General features: G+C 39.9%; 1 protein-coding gene across 1 annotated transcript in view; it reads left to right on the forward strand.

The window, feature by feature from the left end:
* The first annotated feature begins 3,367 nt into the window (after positions 1-3,367).
* The window catches only part of LOC138023436 (uncharacterized), an 11,705-nt gene continuing 72 nt past the window's right edge, over positions 3,368-15,000 (forward strand). Inside the window, exons 1-11 of the mRNA XM_068870438.1 lie at positions 3,368-3,614; positions 4,862-5,465; positions 6,061-6,267; positions 7,335-7,623; positions 7,739-8,040; positions 8,708-8,793; positions 10,223-10,393; positions 11,560-12,166; positions 12,608-12,814; positions 14,152-14,440; positions 14,735-15,000. The exon at positions 14,735-15,000 is cut by the window's right edge and continues 72 nt beyond it. Of these exons, the coding sequence (XP_068726539.1) occupies positions 3,408-3,614; positions 4,862-5,465; positions 6,061-6,267; positions 7,335-7,623; positions 7,739-8,040; positions 8,708-8,793; positions 10,223-10,393; positions 11,560-12,166; positions 12,608-12,814; positions 14,152-14,440; positions 14,735-15,000 (3,235 nt within the window). The 5' untranslated portion in view covers positions 3,368-3,407. The remainder of the gene's footprint in view (positions 3,615-4,861; positions 5,466-6,060; positions 6,268-7,334; positions 7,624-7,738; positions 8,041-8,707; positions 8,794-10,222; positions 10,394-11,559; positions 12,167-12,607; positions 12,815-14,151; positions 14,441-14,734) is intronic.

The following is a 15,000-nucleotide window of genomic DNA, read 5'->3' on the forward strand; positions in this document are numbered from 1 at the left end:
ACGATGTCCTACGCTTCTTCTCGCGGATCTTGGCCAATGCCCGTCTTTCTGCTGAACGGAGCCTCTTTTCATCTTCAGAATCCTCCGCTAACTCATCCGATTCGTACTCTTCAACGGCTGTCCAGACGGAGGGACTCTTATCGGCGAAGCGAATAAGCTTGTTTCTTTTTGTGATAAGTGTCTTCACCGATTCAAGTTCGGAAATCGCTGCTGAAAGGTTAATGGCACCGTCCACTAAGTCGTGCAAAGAGATGTTAAGTTCGTACTGTACTTTGTTTCCCTTGAAAGTAAAGGAATTTGAAGCTTTCGATTTGGTTTTCAGCTTGTTAAGCTGCGATTGTGTGGCAGCTTCTTTGTCCTCGAGATCTCGCTTAAAGGCGGCGAACTTTTGATCAAATTTGACGTGCCCCGGGTGGCAAATTATGTAATATTTCTCAAGTGTGCATAAGTTACATATTTTTGTAGTATTACAATACGTATTTACTTAGTTCAGTTTGATTACTGTATTTTTCTGTCACATCTAGCGAAGGGACTGAGCACTATGTAGGGCATACGGACACGGACTTTAAGGCGAGGTTCGCCAACCATAAGCAATCCTTTAGGACAGAAAAATACAGTAAACAAATTGAACTAAGCAAATATATATACACCAGCTCCAACTCCTTTGTTGTCGAGCACTCTCTGAGGGCTAATATTGGAATCTAAAGTACTGTATATATATTTCAGATTGCTGTAGATTTATCTGTGTCATAGTATATATATTTGTACATATTTAAATATACTTACAAACATGTATATATATATATATATTCCATATATATATATATATATATACAAATCCATATATATATATATATATATATTTTTTCTTTTTTTGGGTGGGGGGGGGGGTCCCCAGATTTATATATGAAGATTAACTTCTTCCCTGTTGCCACCCTATTTGCATTTACTTATATTCTTCCAGCTGTATATATATGCAAATAAAGTTGTCATAAATATAAATATAAGTTGGGCAGAAAAAAAAAAAAATTTAAAAGCTCATCAATGAGGCTGTACCGCGGAAGTTTATTGACAATTAATACAATTAGTGATTTGGCCACATCATTGAAATGAAGCTCAACATTGCTGAAGACAACCAAGACGACGACTTGAAGTTTTCTTGTTCTGATCATGGTATCACGCATTTCTCGGAGTGAATTGTTAAGTTATGTACTCTGCACCTCTGAATGATTTTTTTGAGTAGGAAATTTAATAGTTGAACAACTTGTCAAACGAATTGCCAATAACAAAAATATTAATAACAAAATATTACTTTGGCAGTCTTGGTGGTGAAGAAGGGCTATTCAGCGGTATCGTTGTGTTTTGTTTGACACTTTTACAACAAGACAGTATCAAAAACTTATGTATACCGGAAGGTCACCTCAATTATATTATCATTAAGCAGCTCTCAGAGGCCGGTTCACTTACTGTTTGATGAAGTTTCTTGACGTCTTGGTTGGAGCACGTGGAGAGTTGATTATTAAATACAACTAAACTTCCAGAAATGGTTAGTCTGAAAGGCTGAGACCTGTGTCCTATAACATGCCAATTACATACTGCAGTGAAACGACTAGAAGATGTTGTAAATTGCTTTTCAATAATGGGTCTTGGTTCAAAATGTGTTAGAAATCGCGAATGATATGCATGTCTTTCATTTGGTATTGGATTTGACCGTGGCAATGATTTTAAATATATAGGAATAATGAGATATGGAACGGGAAAGAGAATCAATATTTGAATTTGTAAGGGCTGCATAGGGGAAGGGTTTGGAGGTCGGAGCATACACGAGAATAGGAATTGGAAGAGGTTCAAGCAATGGCCATGGACAGTGGTATAAGTAGTCCCTAGGTGAGGTGAAAGGTGTAGTCAAAGAAGAAAACGTTGCCAGAAAATATATGTTTAATATTTCCCTTATAATTACGTATTCCTTGTTCAAATGTTGCCTAAAATTAGTATGAAATGGCCAATATTCATCCAATTTGCAAGAATTCCAAAAAGAATGAACAACTACATGTACGGAGGGTTATAATTTGCTACATTGACGTTTGCAATGAAGATGATTTTTCTTTGCGGTTTCATGAATTATCATTCTTCAACACTTAGACAATAAATGCCAGCGGCACTCTTGTTCACTCCCTCCACCATTTCTGAACTTTCTTAGATTGGTGATGTGGATGGAGCATTTGATTGGTCCAGGATGCATCAGCACAAATTGTTGAAGTCTCTCATTGTCGTTTTGGGGTTGCATTAAGGGTGGAACACCTGTTGTTGTGCTATTTGCAATCTTGCCATTGGTGACTTCCCTTCCAGAAATCAATGCAGCGTGGAAATTGCAAACTTAAAAAAAGTTAACGGCAGCCTTGATAGCTCCCTCTGGGATGTTCATTGGTAGTTTCTTCCGGCGGTGGATCAGACAGGAACATCAGTTGATGGATAGGGCAACACGAAGGTACTGGCCTTTAGCCTTAGAGGACGGAGCTAGAAAGGTAAACATAATTTCACTTATTTTATTATATTATAATTATTATATGACATTATATTAAAGGTGTTTTACTACGGGTATGGGAATGCCAAATGTATTTATACTACTACTGGTAGTTTTTATGAAGAAAATGATTTTGAAGAATGACTTTTTACTGTAGTTAGTTTTGTATGTCATCCATGACCTAGGTTAAGGTAGCATGATATATATGAAAGCCACGCAAACACAGCAGTTGAGTGCAATAAAACACTGGTATTATTTTGTACGTATGTACCAAAAACTGATGTCCGGTTTGAAGGCCTTTGATTTCCCTGGATATGTTGGCCTATGATAGCAATCAGTTTTGGTTCCCTTTCCTGTAAGCTGAAAGTGATGAGAATAGTTTGCCCTTTTATAATGATTGATAGGGGATCAAGCTCGAATGGGGCATATTCCTTATTATCCTCAGAGGTGCTCAGTCCGGAAACGAAACACTAATTATTTTTTGTTTCGTTTCCTCAGAAACGTATTTATTTTTGGTTTTTACGTCAAGCAAGTGTCACGCAATAAACAAAACAATCGCTTACCATCCGATAAATTTTGTCCCTTACCCCAGTCATCCAATCCAATCGGGTCATGGTGCATCAAAGGAACCGATGAATCCACTCTGAAGATGGATTAATCAATTTGTTTAATGCACTATGTCCTCGTGGGGGTGATCCTAAAGAAACGCACCTTTTCCCCTTTGAGTTAAGCTGTGACGGGGTGATCATGTGCAACTGTTTGTGTAGTGGTATAGTCGCTTGGCTTCCGGCGCACTTAACAGTTCTTATTTACATAAGACCCCGACGTAGCCATACACGTGGTAAAGTTGATGTAATATTCCGTGCCTACTCTCAAGGGCAGCATGCCATTTACATGCCCAACTAAACAGTTCTGTGAAGGAGTCGGACAATTATCGATCATGTGGATATGGATCAGTGTTATCCTGCTTTGTACTACGTCTTATCCCTCAAATGGAGCCAAAATACTCGGCGTGATGATGACAGAGTCGAAGAGTCGCTACTCAAACCTCCGAAATGTGGCAGATGAATTAGCATCACGAGGACATGAGGTTTGTAAACTTAATTACTGACATTGTGTATAAAGTATAGATGATCTGAATGATGTACAGTATAGCACTTGTACAAGATGTATAATTGAATATTACGTTTTGTTGTTTTGTTGTCACAACTAGATTTAGAAAATATTTGGTAACAGTTCAGTAAGTTGTTTGTATGCAAGGTTATTTTTAAGCACTTGGCAATTTTTCGCATAATTTTGTAGAAAATCATCTAACTATTAAGTAGCTTTCTTAAATATCTATCAATTAATAGATATTTGTGACGATCAGGATGTTTTTCTAAGAAGTCCTTGAGTATGGTTCTTGGCTGATTGAAATAGTGATGCTTTTAAAGTCTTGGCTCAATGTTGCTCTAGTCTGCTCTGCACTTAACATCACAAGCTGTGGCTGACTCCGCTAGCTGACAATAAACTAAGTCCTGCGCTGTGATTGGGTACACGCGTGGACCATAAGGGCTTCTCCACGCGGTGTCCCGCGAGAAAATGTGTTATTAGCTTTATGCAATGACAGTTTATCGACTAAGTCTACTCGTTGAAGAAGGATAGATATTGCCTTCTTTCTTTCTTGCGCGTTTCTGGACCTCCACTGCGTCACGGTTCATAAACATAAAAGAGCTTTTGGCCAACATCAGCCATCTTGATCATAATCCATACTCAAACACGAAATGTAAGAGAAGGTTGCGCGAACGTCAATCTTAAGAGCAAAAAACAATTTAAATAGGTGATTTAAAGAAGCGACTGAAAGAAGAACGAAAGAAAATTGTGGAGTTCGGTAAGTAAAGTCCGTTCCGTTTCCCTCTTTGGAATACACAAAACTCACCGTTTTATACATCGCGGACAATTTCAACCAAAGCATGACAAGCAAATGGACAGACTGCTCTTTATACGCAGAACAACAAATCGTACTCTGCCTAATATTGTGTGATTCCTTTGCAGAGCGTGAAATTGGGCTGTCTTTCATCTGCGCATTTTCTCTTGATTGCATGAGACTACTTTAGCAAAGGGCTACAAAACTTAGTTACGCGGTAATGTCACGTATAGAATGATAAGATAACACCTTAAATGATACCATTTTTATTTGAGTATGTATTTATAGGCGTCTTTATAGTCTTCTTTGCCTCGCCGTGCTGTACGTACTGTGACAAGTCATAGTATATGGCATGGCATCAGGTAATCTTCAACTAAAAATCTAGATTAAACTTTTAATCAATAAGTGTTGTCTTTTTTCTTTACCATCAGATCACTTTAGTTGTTCCATCTATCCTACCATTTTCAGCGTCGCACACAGTGAGGCATTCTGTTTACACCTACCCTTTTGAAGAGGATCATCTGGAAAAAACTATAGTACCAAAATCTCACAATCGATCTCTTTGGCAAATTGTTCAGGATAATAAAATGTGGATAGATAACTTTATCATGCCATGTAGGGCACTGATAATTCACGCTAAGCTGCACAGGAAAGAACTGAGAAATTTCGATTTAATGTTTTGTGATTCCCCTCCAGAATGTGGAGCTATTATCTCCGAGATACTGGAACTCCCAAGGATCGATTTAAAATTGGCAGGCGCGATGAGATTTTTCAAAGATGTAAGCGTGGTTTCATACATTCCTGATATTCTGTCGTGGAACACTGATAAAATGACCTTTGTAGAGCGGGTTGCAAACTTGTTGTATCACGTGCTAATGTCTGCTACAATAATGTACAATTATGCTCTCTGTGACGCACTACGGAGAGAATTTGATGTACAAGAGGAGAGATCTTTCCGGGACTCTATTAACAAGGTGGAGATGGTTTTAATCATGGGTCACTTTGCTTTGGAATATCCTCAACCAATTTTACCAGGTAAGAGATAATATTGGAGGCGATATGAAGCCAACACTGGTTCCTCAAAGCGGTGTTTCACAAAACAAGAATAAACACAAACGGTTGATCACAACATAACATGGCCTAAAACATACATAACTGTAATTTTAGCATTTGCCGTTTGAGAGCAGGGTGTTTCGTAGAAGGCCTCCAGTCGTCTCAAAGATTAATGACCATGATAATTTCCTTTATGCACAGAGAAAGTCTACACCACAAAGCGTTTTACCAAAGGGTCCTCATTTGACAAAAAATGACGTAAAAAGTGAAAACAATTAACGAAAACTACTGTGAACTTAAGAGAGCCTCAGACATAAAATTGATCAAAGTAGGTGTCGCGTGTAATGCTTGTGTTACCAAATACCATTTCATGAGTGATTTGACTTGACATTTTATGTAAATCAAATTGCCAGCTGCCTGGCTCATTTCAAGCAGCTTTTATGTTAAGACAAGGAAGTACCTAACTTTTTCTCAAGTACATCAGCTCCGTGAATGGCTGCCCATTAATTCTTTCCTTGTTTTACGCAATCATTACATTTAAACTACAGTTTAAATTTACCTCCCGCTTTAAGCACAGCCACCAAACTAGTGGGACCGTTGACAGTGAAACCGCCAAGTCCACTACCAAGAGATCTGGAACAGTTTATAAGTGAAGCAGGGGAAAAAGGGATTATCCTGTTTTCGTTAGGAACACTCGGGGATGCAGTGTTGCAGGTACACCAGGTGGACATGTTGGCCGAAATATTCGGTAGACTGGAACAGAGAATAATTTGGAGATTAAACGGTGAGCAAATTAATAAGGTGTTACTGACATATCTAGGGAGAGAAATAAGGAGTATTATAATTGGTTAGTGCGCAGTATCATAGCGCAAACGTATGTTCAACTTGGCCTGCGCTTTTACCGAAATGGCACTGATTGCACAAGTACATATATATACAGCTGTTTTGAGAATTGTTGTCTTAAAAAGGCGTAAAAGCATACGAGACAATGTCGAAAGGTAGTATGGGCAGTGGTTTAGGGTTGATTGACCGATGCTCAAGGTGTTTCAGCGTGACGGGAAAAAAAACACAGCTCAAACATTTGTATTCATGCTGTCTCCCCTCTGAAACACTGTTATCCTCCTTCAAGGAGCGCCAAACGTTTAGTACTCATAATACCAATCGACATTGTCGCGGACCCTTTTATGCTTGACAATGTGGGAAAACGTTTGTCGAAACAGCTGCACCAGCATGCAACTATTTCAAAATCAGTGTATTCTTCGTGGGGGAGGGGGTGTGTGTGGGGGGGGGGGGGGGGGGAGGTGCAATAAGTAGAGTGAGGCATACATCGCCGGTTGTTGAGGCAAACTTCCTTATTTCATGTTCGATGCCAGCTTGAAGTATTTAGCTTTCAAGCCAGTAAAGTTCACCAAGCAAGAAAAGTAACAGGTTATGTACACGTAACGCTCAATTTGGGAGGGGCGTTGGCCTCATGGTTAATGTGCTCGTCTCCGGATCGAGCGATCCGGGCTGGAGCCCTGGCCGGGGACATTGCGCTAAGTTCTTCGGCAAACACTACCCTCACAGTGCCTCTCTCCACCCAGGTGTTTAAATGGGTACCGACGAACTTAATGCTAGATGTAAACCTGCGATGAACTAGCATCCCTTCCAGGGGAGTAGAAATACTCCTACTTGCTTCATAATACAGAAACGGGGATAAGCTCCGGCCTGATGGACAACTTGGCTCGAATTCTGCACACTTTGCCTTTACCAAGTGTAGCACTCAGTGCACTTCTGAATTCATTCCTTAAGTATATCTCTAAATATCTATCTTAAACTTAATTGTGTCCTTAAAATGTCCTCTTCCCAAAGGATATATACCGAAGGATCTTTCCTCAAACGTGAAAGTTCTCCCATGGATTCCGCAAAATGACTTATTGGCCCATAACAGCACCAAAGCCTTTATATCACACACAGGTCACAACAGCTTATATGAAGCAGCTTTCTACGGTGTGCCACTGGTCTGCTTACCGATATTCTTTGATCAATTCAGTGACTGCGCGCAGGCTCAATCGGTTGGCATGGCAATTGGTATTGATATCAAGAAAGCGACTAGTGATGAACTATTCCTTGCGATAGGGCGAATACTCGAACAACCAAGGTAATTTCTGTTAATTGTAGAATTCGCCAGTAAATAACTACTTCATATGACATGGACAGTTGATCTTACGGACCTTACATGTAGTTTTTTATCTGTTTTTATTTCTTCTTTATAGCTTCAAAAGTAACGCTTCTCGCATCTCTCGATTGTTGCGTGACAATCCGCGAACGTTCGTTCAGCAAGCCGCTGACTGGATTGAATATGTCCACAGGCACAAAGGAGCCAAGCACCTCAGACCGGAAGTGTATAATCTCTACTGGTACCAACAGTATCTATTGGATGTTCTTGTGTTTCTTTTAACTTCAGTCTTTGCAATTTTCCTTGCAACGCGAATGCTGTTTAGACTGTTATGTAAGATTTTTGCCAAGCAAGTAAAGGCTGGTCACAGTTCCAACCGAGAATGGGCTTCCAACAAAAGCCTTTAGGTCGTAACGTTTCCCGACTGTACAACTATGGCAATGCAATACGCATACAAGCGTATCAAGCTTACCTAACTCTATATAACTCCATGGTTTTGAAAAAAAACAAAATCTCTAAAAGCAGGTTCTTTTTAAGCGAAGTTTCATTCGCAGTTAGTTGGTTAGGAAAATAACCAGACTGCAATACCAAAGATACAATGTTCATAGCAAAAAAAAAAGTTATAACTCTAGAATGATGATATGTTGTTTGAATAAAGGTATCATTTTAAACCCTTATGATCCCGTGACGCTGTAAATCTCTAGACATATCAGGATCAATGGTTAAAAGAAGTTGCTTTAACAGCATTCATCCCAGTGGGTCTCAACCGACGGCCTACAAAAGATGCACAAACCTCTGGCGCCAAATTCTACATAAGCCTCATTTTCGCCCTATTGTTTCTACCAAAGGAACAACCAAATTTTTAAGTATACAAAAATTTGGTTTAATCAACTGAGTTGATAATGTACATTGACCCCCGTACAGAGATTCGAAAAACTGACGTTTCGAGCGTTAGCCCTTCGTCAGAGCGAATGTTGGATTCCCTCTGACGAAGGGCTAACGCATATGGCGGGGAATTTTATGCCCTCATTTGATGTAGACAGTCTGTTTCCCAACATTCCTTTAGATGGATGTCTTGACCTGGCGTCTCATTGCATCTTTTCACTGATAGGCTCCGTACCGCGTGATGCTATAAATGTTCCTGTGCAAGTTGTAATGGCTAGTTACATCAATGAGACAAGCGAAAATTCAGTTCTTTAAGCGCGCCCACTAGCACATATCGTCAGGACAGAAACGCTCATGCATGTTTTCAAGCATTTACACAGCTCAGAATCGTAATTTTTGTTTAAGAGATTGTCTTAAGAAATCGTCTGAAGCCTTAAGTCTTAAGGAATCTTAGTGCCAATCATGTTCCGTCGAACAAGATACCAGAACAGAGGAAGAACCGTATTTAAATTAATTAACCCTTCAATTCGATCTGAATTGCAAAAAAAAAAAAGTTTACAAGTGTTCAAAGCAAACAGTAAACCTAATTTATTTTTATTTTTTATTTAATTCAATATTTATCCAGAGGCATCCAATTTAGCAGAGCTAGTTTAAATGGAGCCCTAAAGCGAAAATTCAATTAACAAAATTAACGTAACGTAACGTAACTTAACGTAAACAAAATTTGCAAACCAACTGAATTACTTACTTTTTGACTGCCTCCGTAATTTCCCCGGGAGGAGGGGAGGCGGGTGCTCTCAAATTGAGTGGAGTGTGCGGTCCACTTCCCAAAACCCTTACCCTATTTATGACTAGAATCTGCGATTTTCCCTACCCTACTTCTAAGGACCTTGCCAAAAATTCGATACAGAATCAGTGACCGTTGCGGCTGGCACAGTTGTCCTAAACATAATTTATAGATGATGATGAAAAGAAGCTTCCTCTAGAAACATTATCAGTACGCAATTGATGACCAAAATGACCAAAGTCGACACCCTCTCTTCGGGGCTACAGGTACCTATATAGCCCAAATAAGGGGGTGCTCCCTTATTTGGGCTATTTGGGCGTGATTGGCAGACGTTGGGGTAAAAAACCTTAGTAAATAACTGGTTAGCAAACATAACTGAAAACTGGTTAGCTTGGTTGTTTCCGAAAAACTGGCAACTTCTAGGGATTACGCAACTATAAGTTAAACGCGTTACGCAATAAGCACCATTGCGATCTATAAATTCAAATGCAGCGCTTGCGCAACTTTGAACGTAAACAGCGCGTATCAAACTTGACAATTAAGATAGGCTGACTGTTCAGTGAAACAACGTCTTTGTTTCCATTGATTACTTGAGTTTCGCTGGACAGAGGTGTACATAAATAGATGTGCTTTTATCTCGCCTCATACAAGGAGATTTGAAAATCCAAAATGGAAGTAAGAGCACGCAACGACTGAGACAATAACCCACAAAATGATTGCACTCTAGAGATATATAGCTCTTTTCCCCAATGAATGCACGCCAATTCAAAGTAACCGTGATGCAATAGCAGAGTCGTTGCGTGACCTCAACATCACAACCAAGGCATATACATGCCGCGCTCTGTAACTGACTCACTGGCGACAATTTTATTTCAACAAACTATCAAAGGTCACTTAAAACAAAACTAGTTCTGTACGAGATTACGATTATCTATCATGTTGTTCGTTGTTATCTTGCTCTTTACTTCTTGTTATCCGTCCAATGGAGCGAAAATACTCGGTGTGCTGGTATCAGAATTCAAGAGTCACTACTTAAACATTAGGAATGTGGCCGATGAACTGGCATCGCGGGGTCACGAGGTTTGTAATACACAGTTTATGTGCCTGTAATACTGAAGATTTGAATTGGTAGGCTTGAGATATGTACAGAACTTCAGACATATTTAATCTTGTAAGACACATGTAGTAAATTATTACGTAACAGTCTCTTACGTTACTTTGTATGCAAGAATACTAAAAAACTAATTTTGCACGCAATAATTTTGATAGCCAAGCATTTGATAGATTTGCGCGCTACAGGTCGCTTAATAAAATTGTTTCGTGATGAAGTAAGTCTAGAGAATCTCCTTGCCGCGGATATAACCAAGTGCTATAAGCATGCAGCTCCAGAGAGAAATAGATGACTGGCATCCAGTAAAGTCAGTCACGCGTGAATAATGTTGAATCGGGTAACACAATTACCTTTCGATTTTACACTACTTGGAAGGATCGCGAGAATCGGAAGATATGCATGTTATCGATATTCTCGCGAGGAATACACCCGATATCCGCCCGTTTCCGTAACCTATCAACAGATTTTCAGGCACTTAATTTGCCTGCAACACTCCTCAACCCACATTCGATTATGTCAGAAACAATGGAGTAGAAGAGGCCTAAGTAAGGTTACATATGTTGTGACGCGTGAAGCGATCCTTGGATGGCTACTCTAGCCTCAACAAGATGTGTGGTTGCCTCATGTTATTCTTATTCGCGTATGGCCGACTCGCTTGTCAGAGGATTTTAAATCGAATTAATAGCTTATTCTCTCCACAAGCCTACCGATATGGATATTCAACCAAGGCTGACTTCAAAATAGCGACCTTAGTTGAAAAGAAATATCAACTTTCTTTCACAAGATCACCACCACTAAAGACCACTCAATTCGAAATTTGTTGCTGCCAAAACGATTAAGAATACCAAGAAAAGGGTTCATGAATTCCACTAAACTCCCCCAGACAAGAACTGAGAGATGTAAAAGCTCTTTTATGAACAGATAACTTTTTCAACTTGCGTGATATTAAAATGTTGTCATGTTATCCTTATACATAAGATTGTAGATTATCAATAATATTTATCTAGCTTTCATTCAGGATTTGATCGTAAACTTGCCTGATGTTTTTCATTAAAAAAACCTTATTATTATTATTATTATTGTTCTTGTTTTTTTCGCCTTAACGTTTACCCTTTTTTTTGTTTTCTATTGTCAGGTCTCTTTAGTTGTTCCGTCCGTCCTGCCGTTTACTCCATCACCCTCGTTTAAGCATTCTACTTATAAATTCCCTTTCGGCAAGGATCACTTGGTAAACGTTTTCGTTCCAAAATCGCATAATCTATCTTTTTTCGAGGGTGCAGAAGACAATCAGAGGTGGATGGACTACTTTTTCATTTCATGTAGAGCACTGCTGAGTCACGTTCAACAACACAAAGATGAACTAAAGACGTTTGACTTGATGTTTTGTGATTCACCTCCAGAATGCGGCGCTATCATCTCTGAGATACTTCGACTGCCGAGGATTGACATCAAACCGGCGGGGTTTGGGATGCGATTTTACCCAGCTCTAAGTGTGGTTTCCTATATCCCGTGGATATTTTCATCGAACAGTAATCAAATGAGCTTTTTCGAAAGGGTTGAAAACTTGTTTTATCACACTCTAATCTCAACTTCATCTTGGAGCTATTACGCGCGCTACGAAGGACTCACGGTAGAATTCGGCGAAGGGGGCGAGAGATCCTTCCAGGAAGCAATTAATACGGTGGAGATGACTATCATCATGGGTCACTTTGCTCTGGAGTATTCTCAGCCAATTTTGCCAGGTAAGAGCCAGTAAATAGCTGACCGCATAACAAAACCGTCACAAACAGGGCGGAGTCTTCCGTGATGAAGGCTTCGACACCTGTCGTAACTGTAAGAATTACCCCAGCTAAATATCAGTTTCTTCTTCTTCTTCTTCTTCGTCTAAAACGGCCGTAAGCAATCACTTTCCTTTTTCTGGACGGGTAATGTCTCACAGTCTACTCAGTGTCAATCCGTTGGAGAAGAATTCATGTGAGAAATCTGTTCTCTTACTATTTGCGTTTGAGATCATTAAAGCTAGATGAACAAAGTCATTTAAAGGAAATTTCCCCCTGATCTTTTCGGTGCTGACCTGTTGTACAATGTATTTCAGAAACCCAGAGACCTAACAAGCCGCGCAAAAGTATTGATTGAACATTGCAGTCGCATTCACACCACAACGTTTCCGTTTTAAACCACAGCCACAAAATTAGTCGGACCATTGACAATCAAGCCCACAAATCCACTTCCTGAAGACCTGGAGCAGTTTATCAACGGAGCAGGAGACAAAGGGATAATCCTGTTTGCATTAGGAACACTCGGGGACGTAGTATTAACCAAACAACAGGTAGACATGTTGGCCGAAGCCTTTGGGAGACTGGAGCAGAGAATCATATGGAGATTGAAGGGTAAGTTTATAAATGTGATCACTGCATTACAGCTATCCTTACTCCCTATATTCACTCTTTTTGTGAAATTACAACACCCTCTACCGTACACAATTCAATCGCCTCATACCCACTGATTTCAGTGGTGACTTGGGAACCCATTAATTTGAGGATTCCGTTACATAACACCTTTAGAACCACAAAGGTTGCTTGAGATTCTACGTTCTGACTTTGTATATTTGTATACATCAATGTGATAACGCTGCCCTCCAGTGACCCGGCAAAGGTACTGTTAAACTAGGCAACCATGTTGTACTACATAAGACGTCATTTGCTGATTTGCAGAGGAGGCAGCGTGGTCGAGTGGTTAGAACGTTGGGTTTGCATGCGGCTGCTCCGGGTTTAGGATTTGTTTCCGGTTGTCCCGGATTCAACTCTACCACGCTTTGTAAATAGCCAACTGGTTGCCTCCTGCCAGTTGGGGTTCTTAATAACGTTTCTGTTAACTTTGAATTGTTTCTTTCACATTGTTAAAAGTGGGGTGCCTGTCAACTAGCTTGATAGCTAAGTGCACTTCCACTATAAACTAAGCATTTTTGCATTTACATGTCACCGAAGCCTATTTCCCTTTTGTAAACGGTAGTTGCCATTTCTCAGAACGGTCGTTGCCATTTGAAACGGTCGATGCCATTTTTTAGCTCTGAATTACACTCATTAGGTCTAAGAACTCAAAAGGTTGCGGTTACTGGGAGTTGTGTCTCGTTGGTCATATGAGTTAGGGTTCGGGATAGAGTTCTGTTTATGGTGAGGGCTAAGAACCCGAGTTCGAGTCTTGAAATTGTCGGACTCTTTTTTTCCTCAAGTTTTTCTTTTATAAATGTTTAATTTTTGTTAATAGTTTTTCTTAGTTTGTTTCTTTTAATTTTCTTTGAAGTGAAGTGGGTAGTCGACCGTTATAATTGCCATCGACCGTTTCAAATGGCAACGACCGTTCTGAGAAATGGCAACGACCGTTTACGAATTACTAGGAGTCTAGAATTTTACATCACTCCACCTCACCCTGGCCGCCAGTATTAGTACGTTACTATAATGTTCAACAATTGTTTGGTCCAGGATTTTGCAGCGAAGGTCTTCTGTTTCTTGTATTTGAATTGAAAGAGTACCCAAGGTTCTAGTCATTGGAGATTTCACGAGATTTTAAACTTTGATGGGTGATAATCTGACCATTGAAATTTATCCCCATTCACCCCTCTTTAAGGTCGAGTGGGTTGGGGATGGGATAACTCGCTTCTTATGGAGATTATCTCTGTCCGCTTTTTACGTTTTCATTTTACTCTAAAATATTCTCGTTTCTAAAGGATATATCCCAGACGATCTTTCCTCGAACATCAAAGTTCTTTCATGGATTCCACAGAATGATTTATTGGCCCATAACGGCACCAAAGCCTTCATCTCCCACACAGGCCACAACAGTTTATACGAAGCAGCTTTCTATGGTGTTCCACTGGTTTGTGTACCGATTTTTGCTGACCAGCTTAGTAACTGCGTCCAAGCCCAATCGGTCGGCATAGCAATTGGTATTGATATAAAAACTGTGACTGGTGATGAAGTATACCATTCAATAAGGCGAATTCTCGAGGAACCAAGGTAATTTCATTCCTTACATTTCATTTCATAACCTCTAGAGATCTTATTGAGACCAGGGAAGATTTTCCAGTTTTATTAACCACACCTTTAGGTTTGAAACCCCCAGTAGTAGGAAATGATCTTCCATCTTCTTGTTTTCGGAGTCGAGGATGTCGTGAAGTTGTGAGATCATTCACCCCTCTGCGCCTCCATATCAAACTACCTGAACCATTCTAGTTTTTAAGCACACCGTTATTGTAAATTCAAAGAAATCCTTCCCCTATAATATTTCTGCAACCTTAATTTCTTTTCAAGCTTCAAGGGTAATGCTACACGCATCTCTCGATTGTTGCGTGACAGTCCACGAACGTCCCTACAGCAAGCCGCTGACTGGATTGAATATGTCCACAGACACAAAGGAGCTAAGCACCTCAGACCGGAAGTGTACAATCTCTACTGGTACCAATATTATCTTCTGGATGTAGTTACATTCCTCTTATCTGCACTTTTTGCATTTTGCATTGTAATGAGATTGCTGTTTAGACTGTTGTGCAAGATGTTCACCAAGCGTGAAAAGGGCT

The sequence above is a fragment of the Montipora capricornis genome, chromosome 11 (assembly GCF_036669925.1).
Source record: "Montipora capricornis isolate CH-2021 chromosome 11, ASM3666992v2, whole genome shotgun sequence".
NCBI classification, from domain to species: Eukaryota; Metazoa; Cnidaria; class Anthozoa; order Scleractinia; family Acroporidae; genus Montipora; species Montipora capricornis.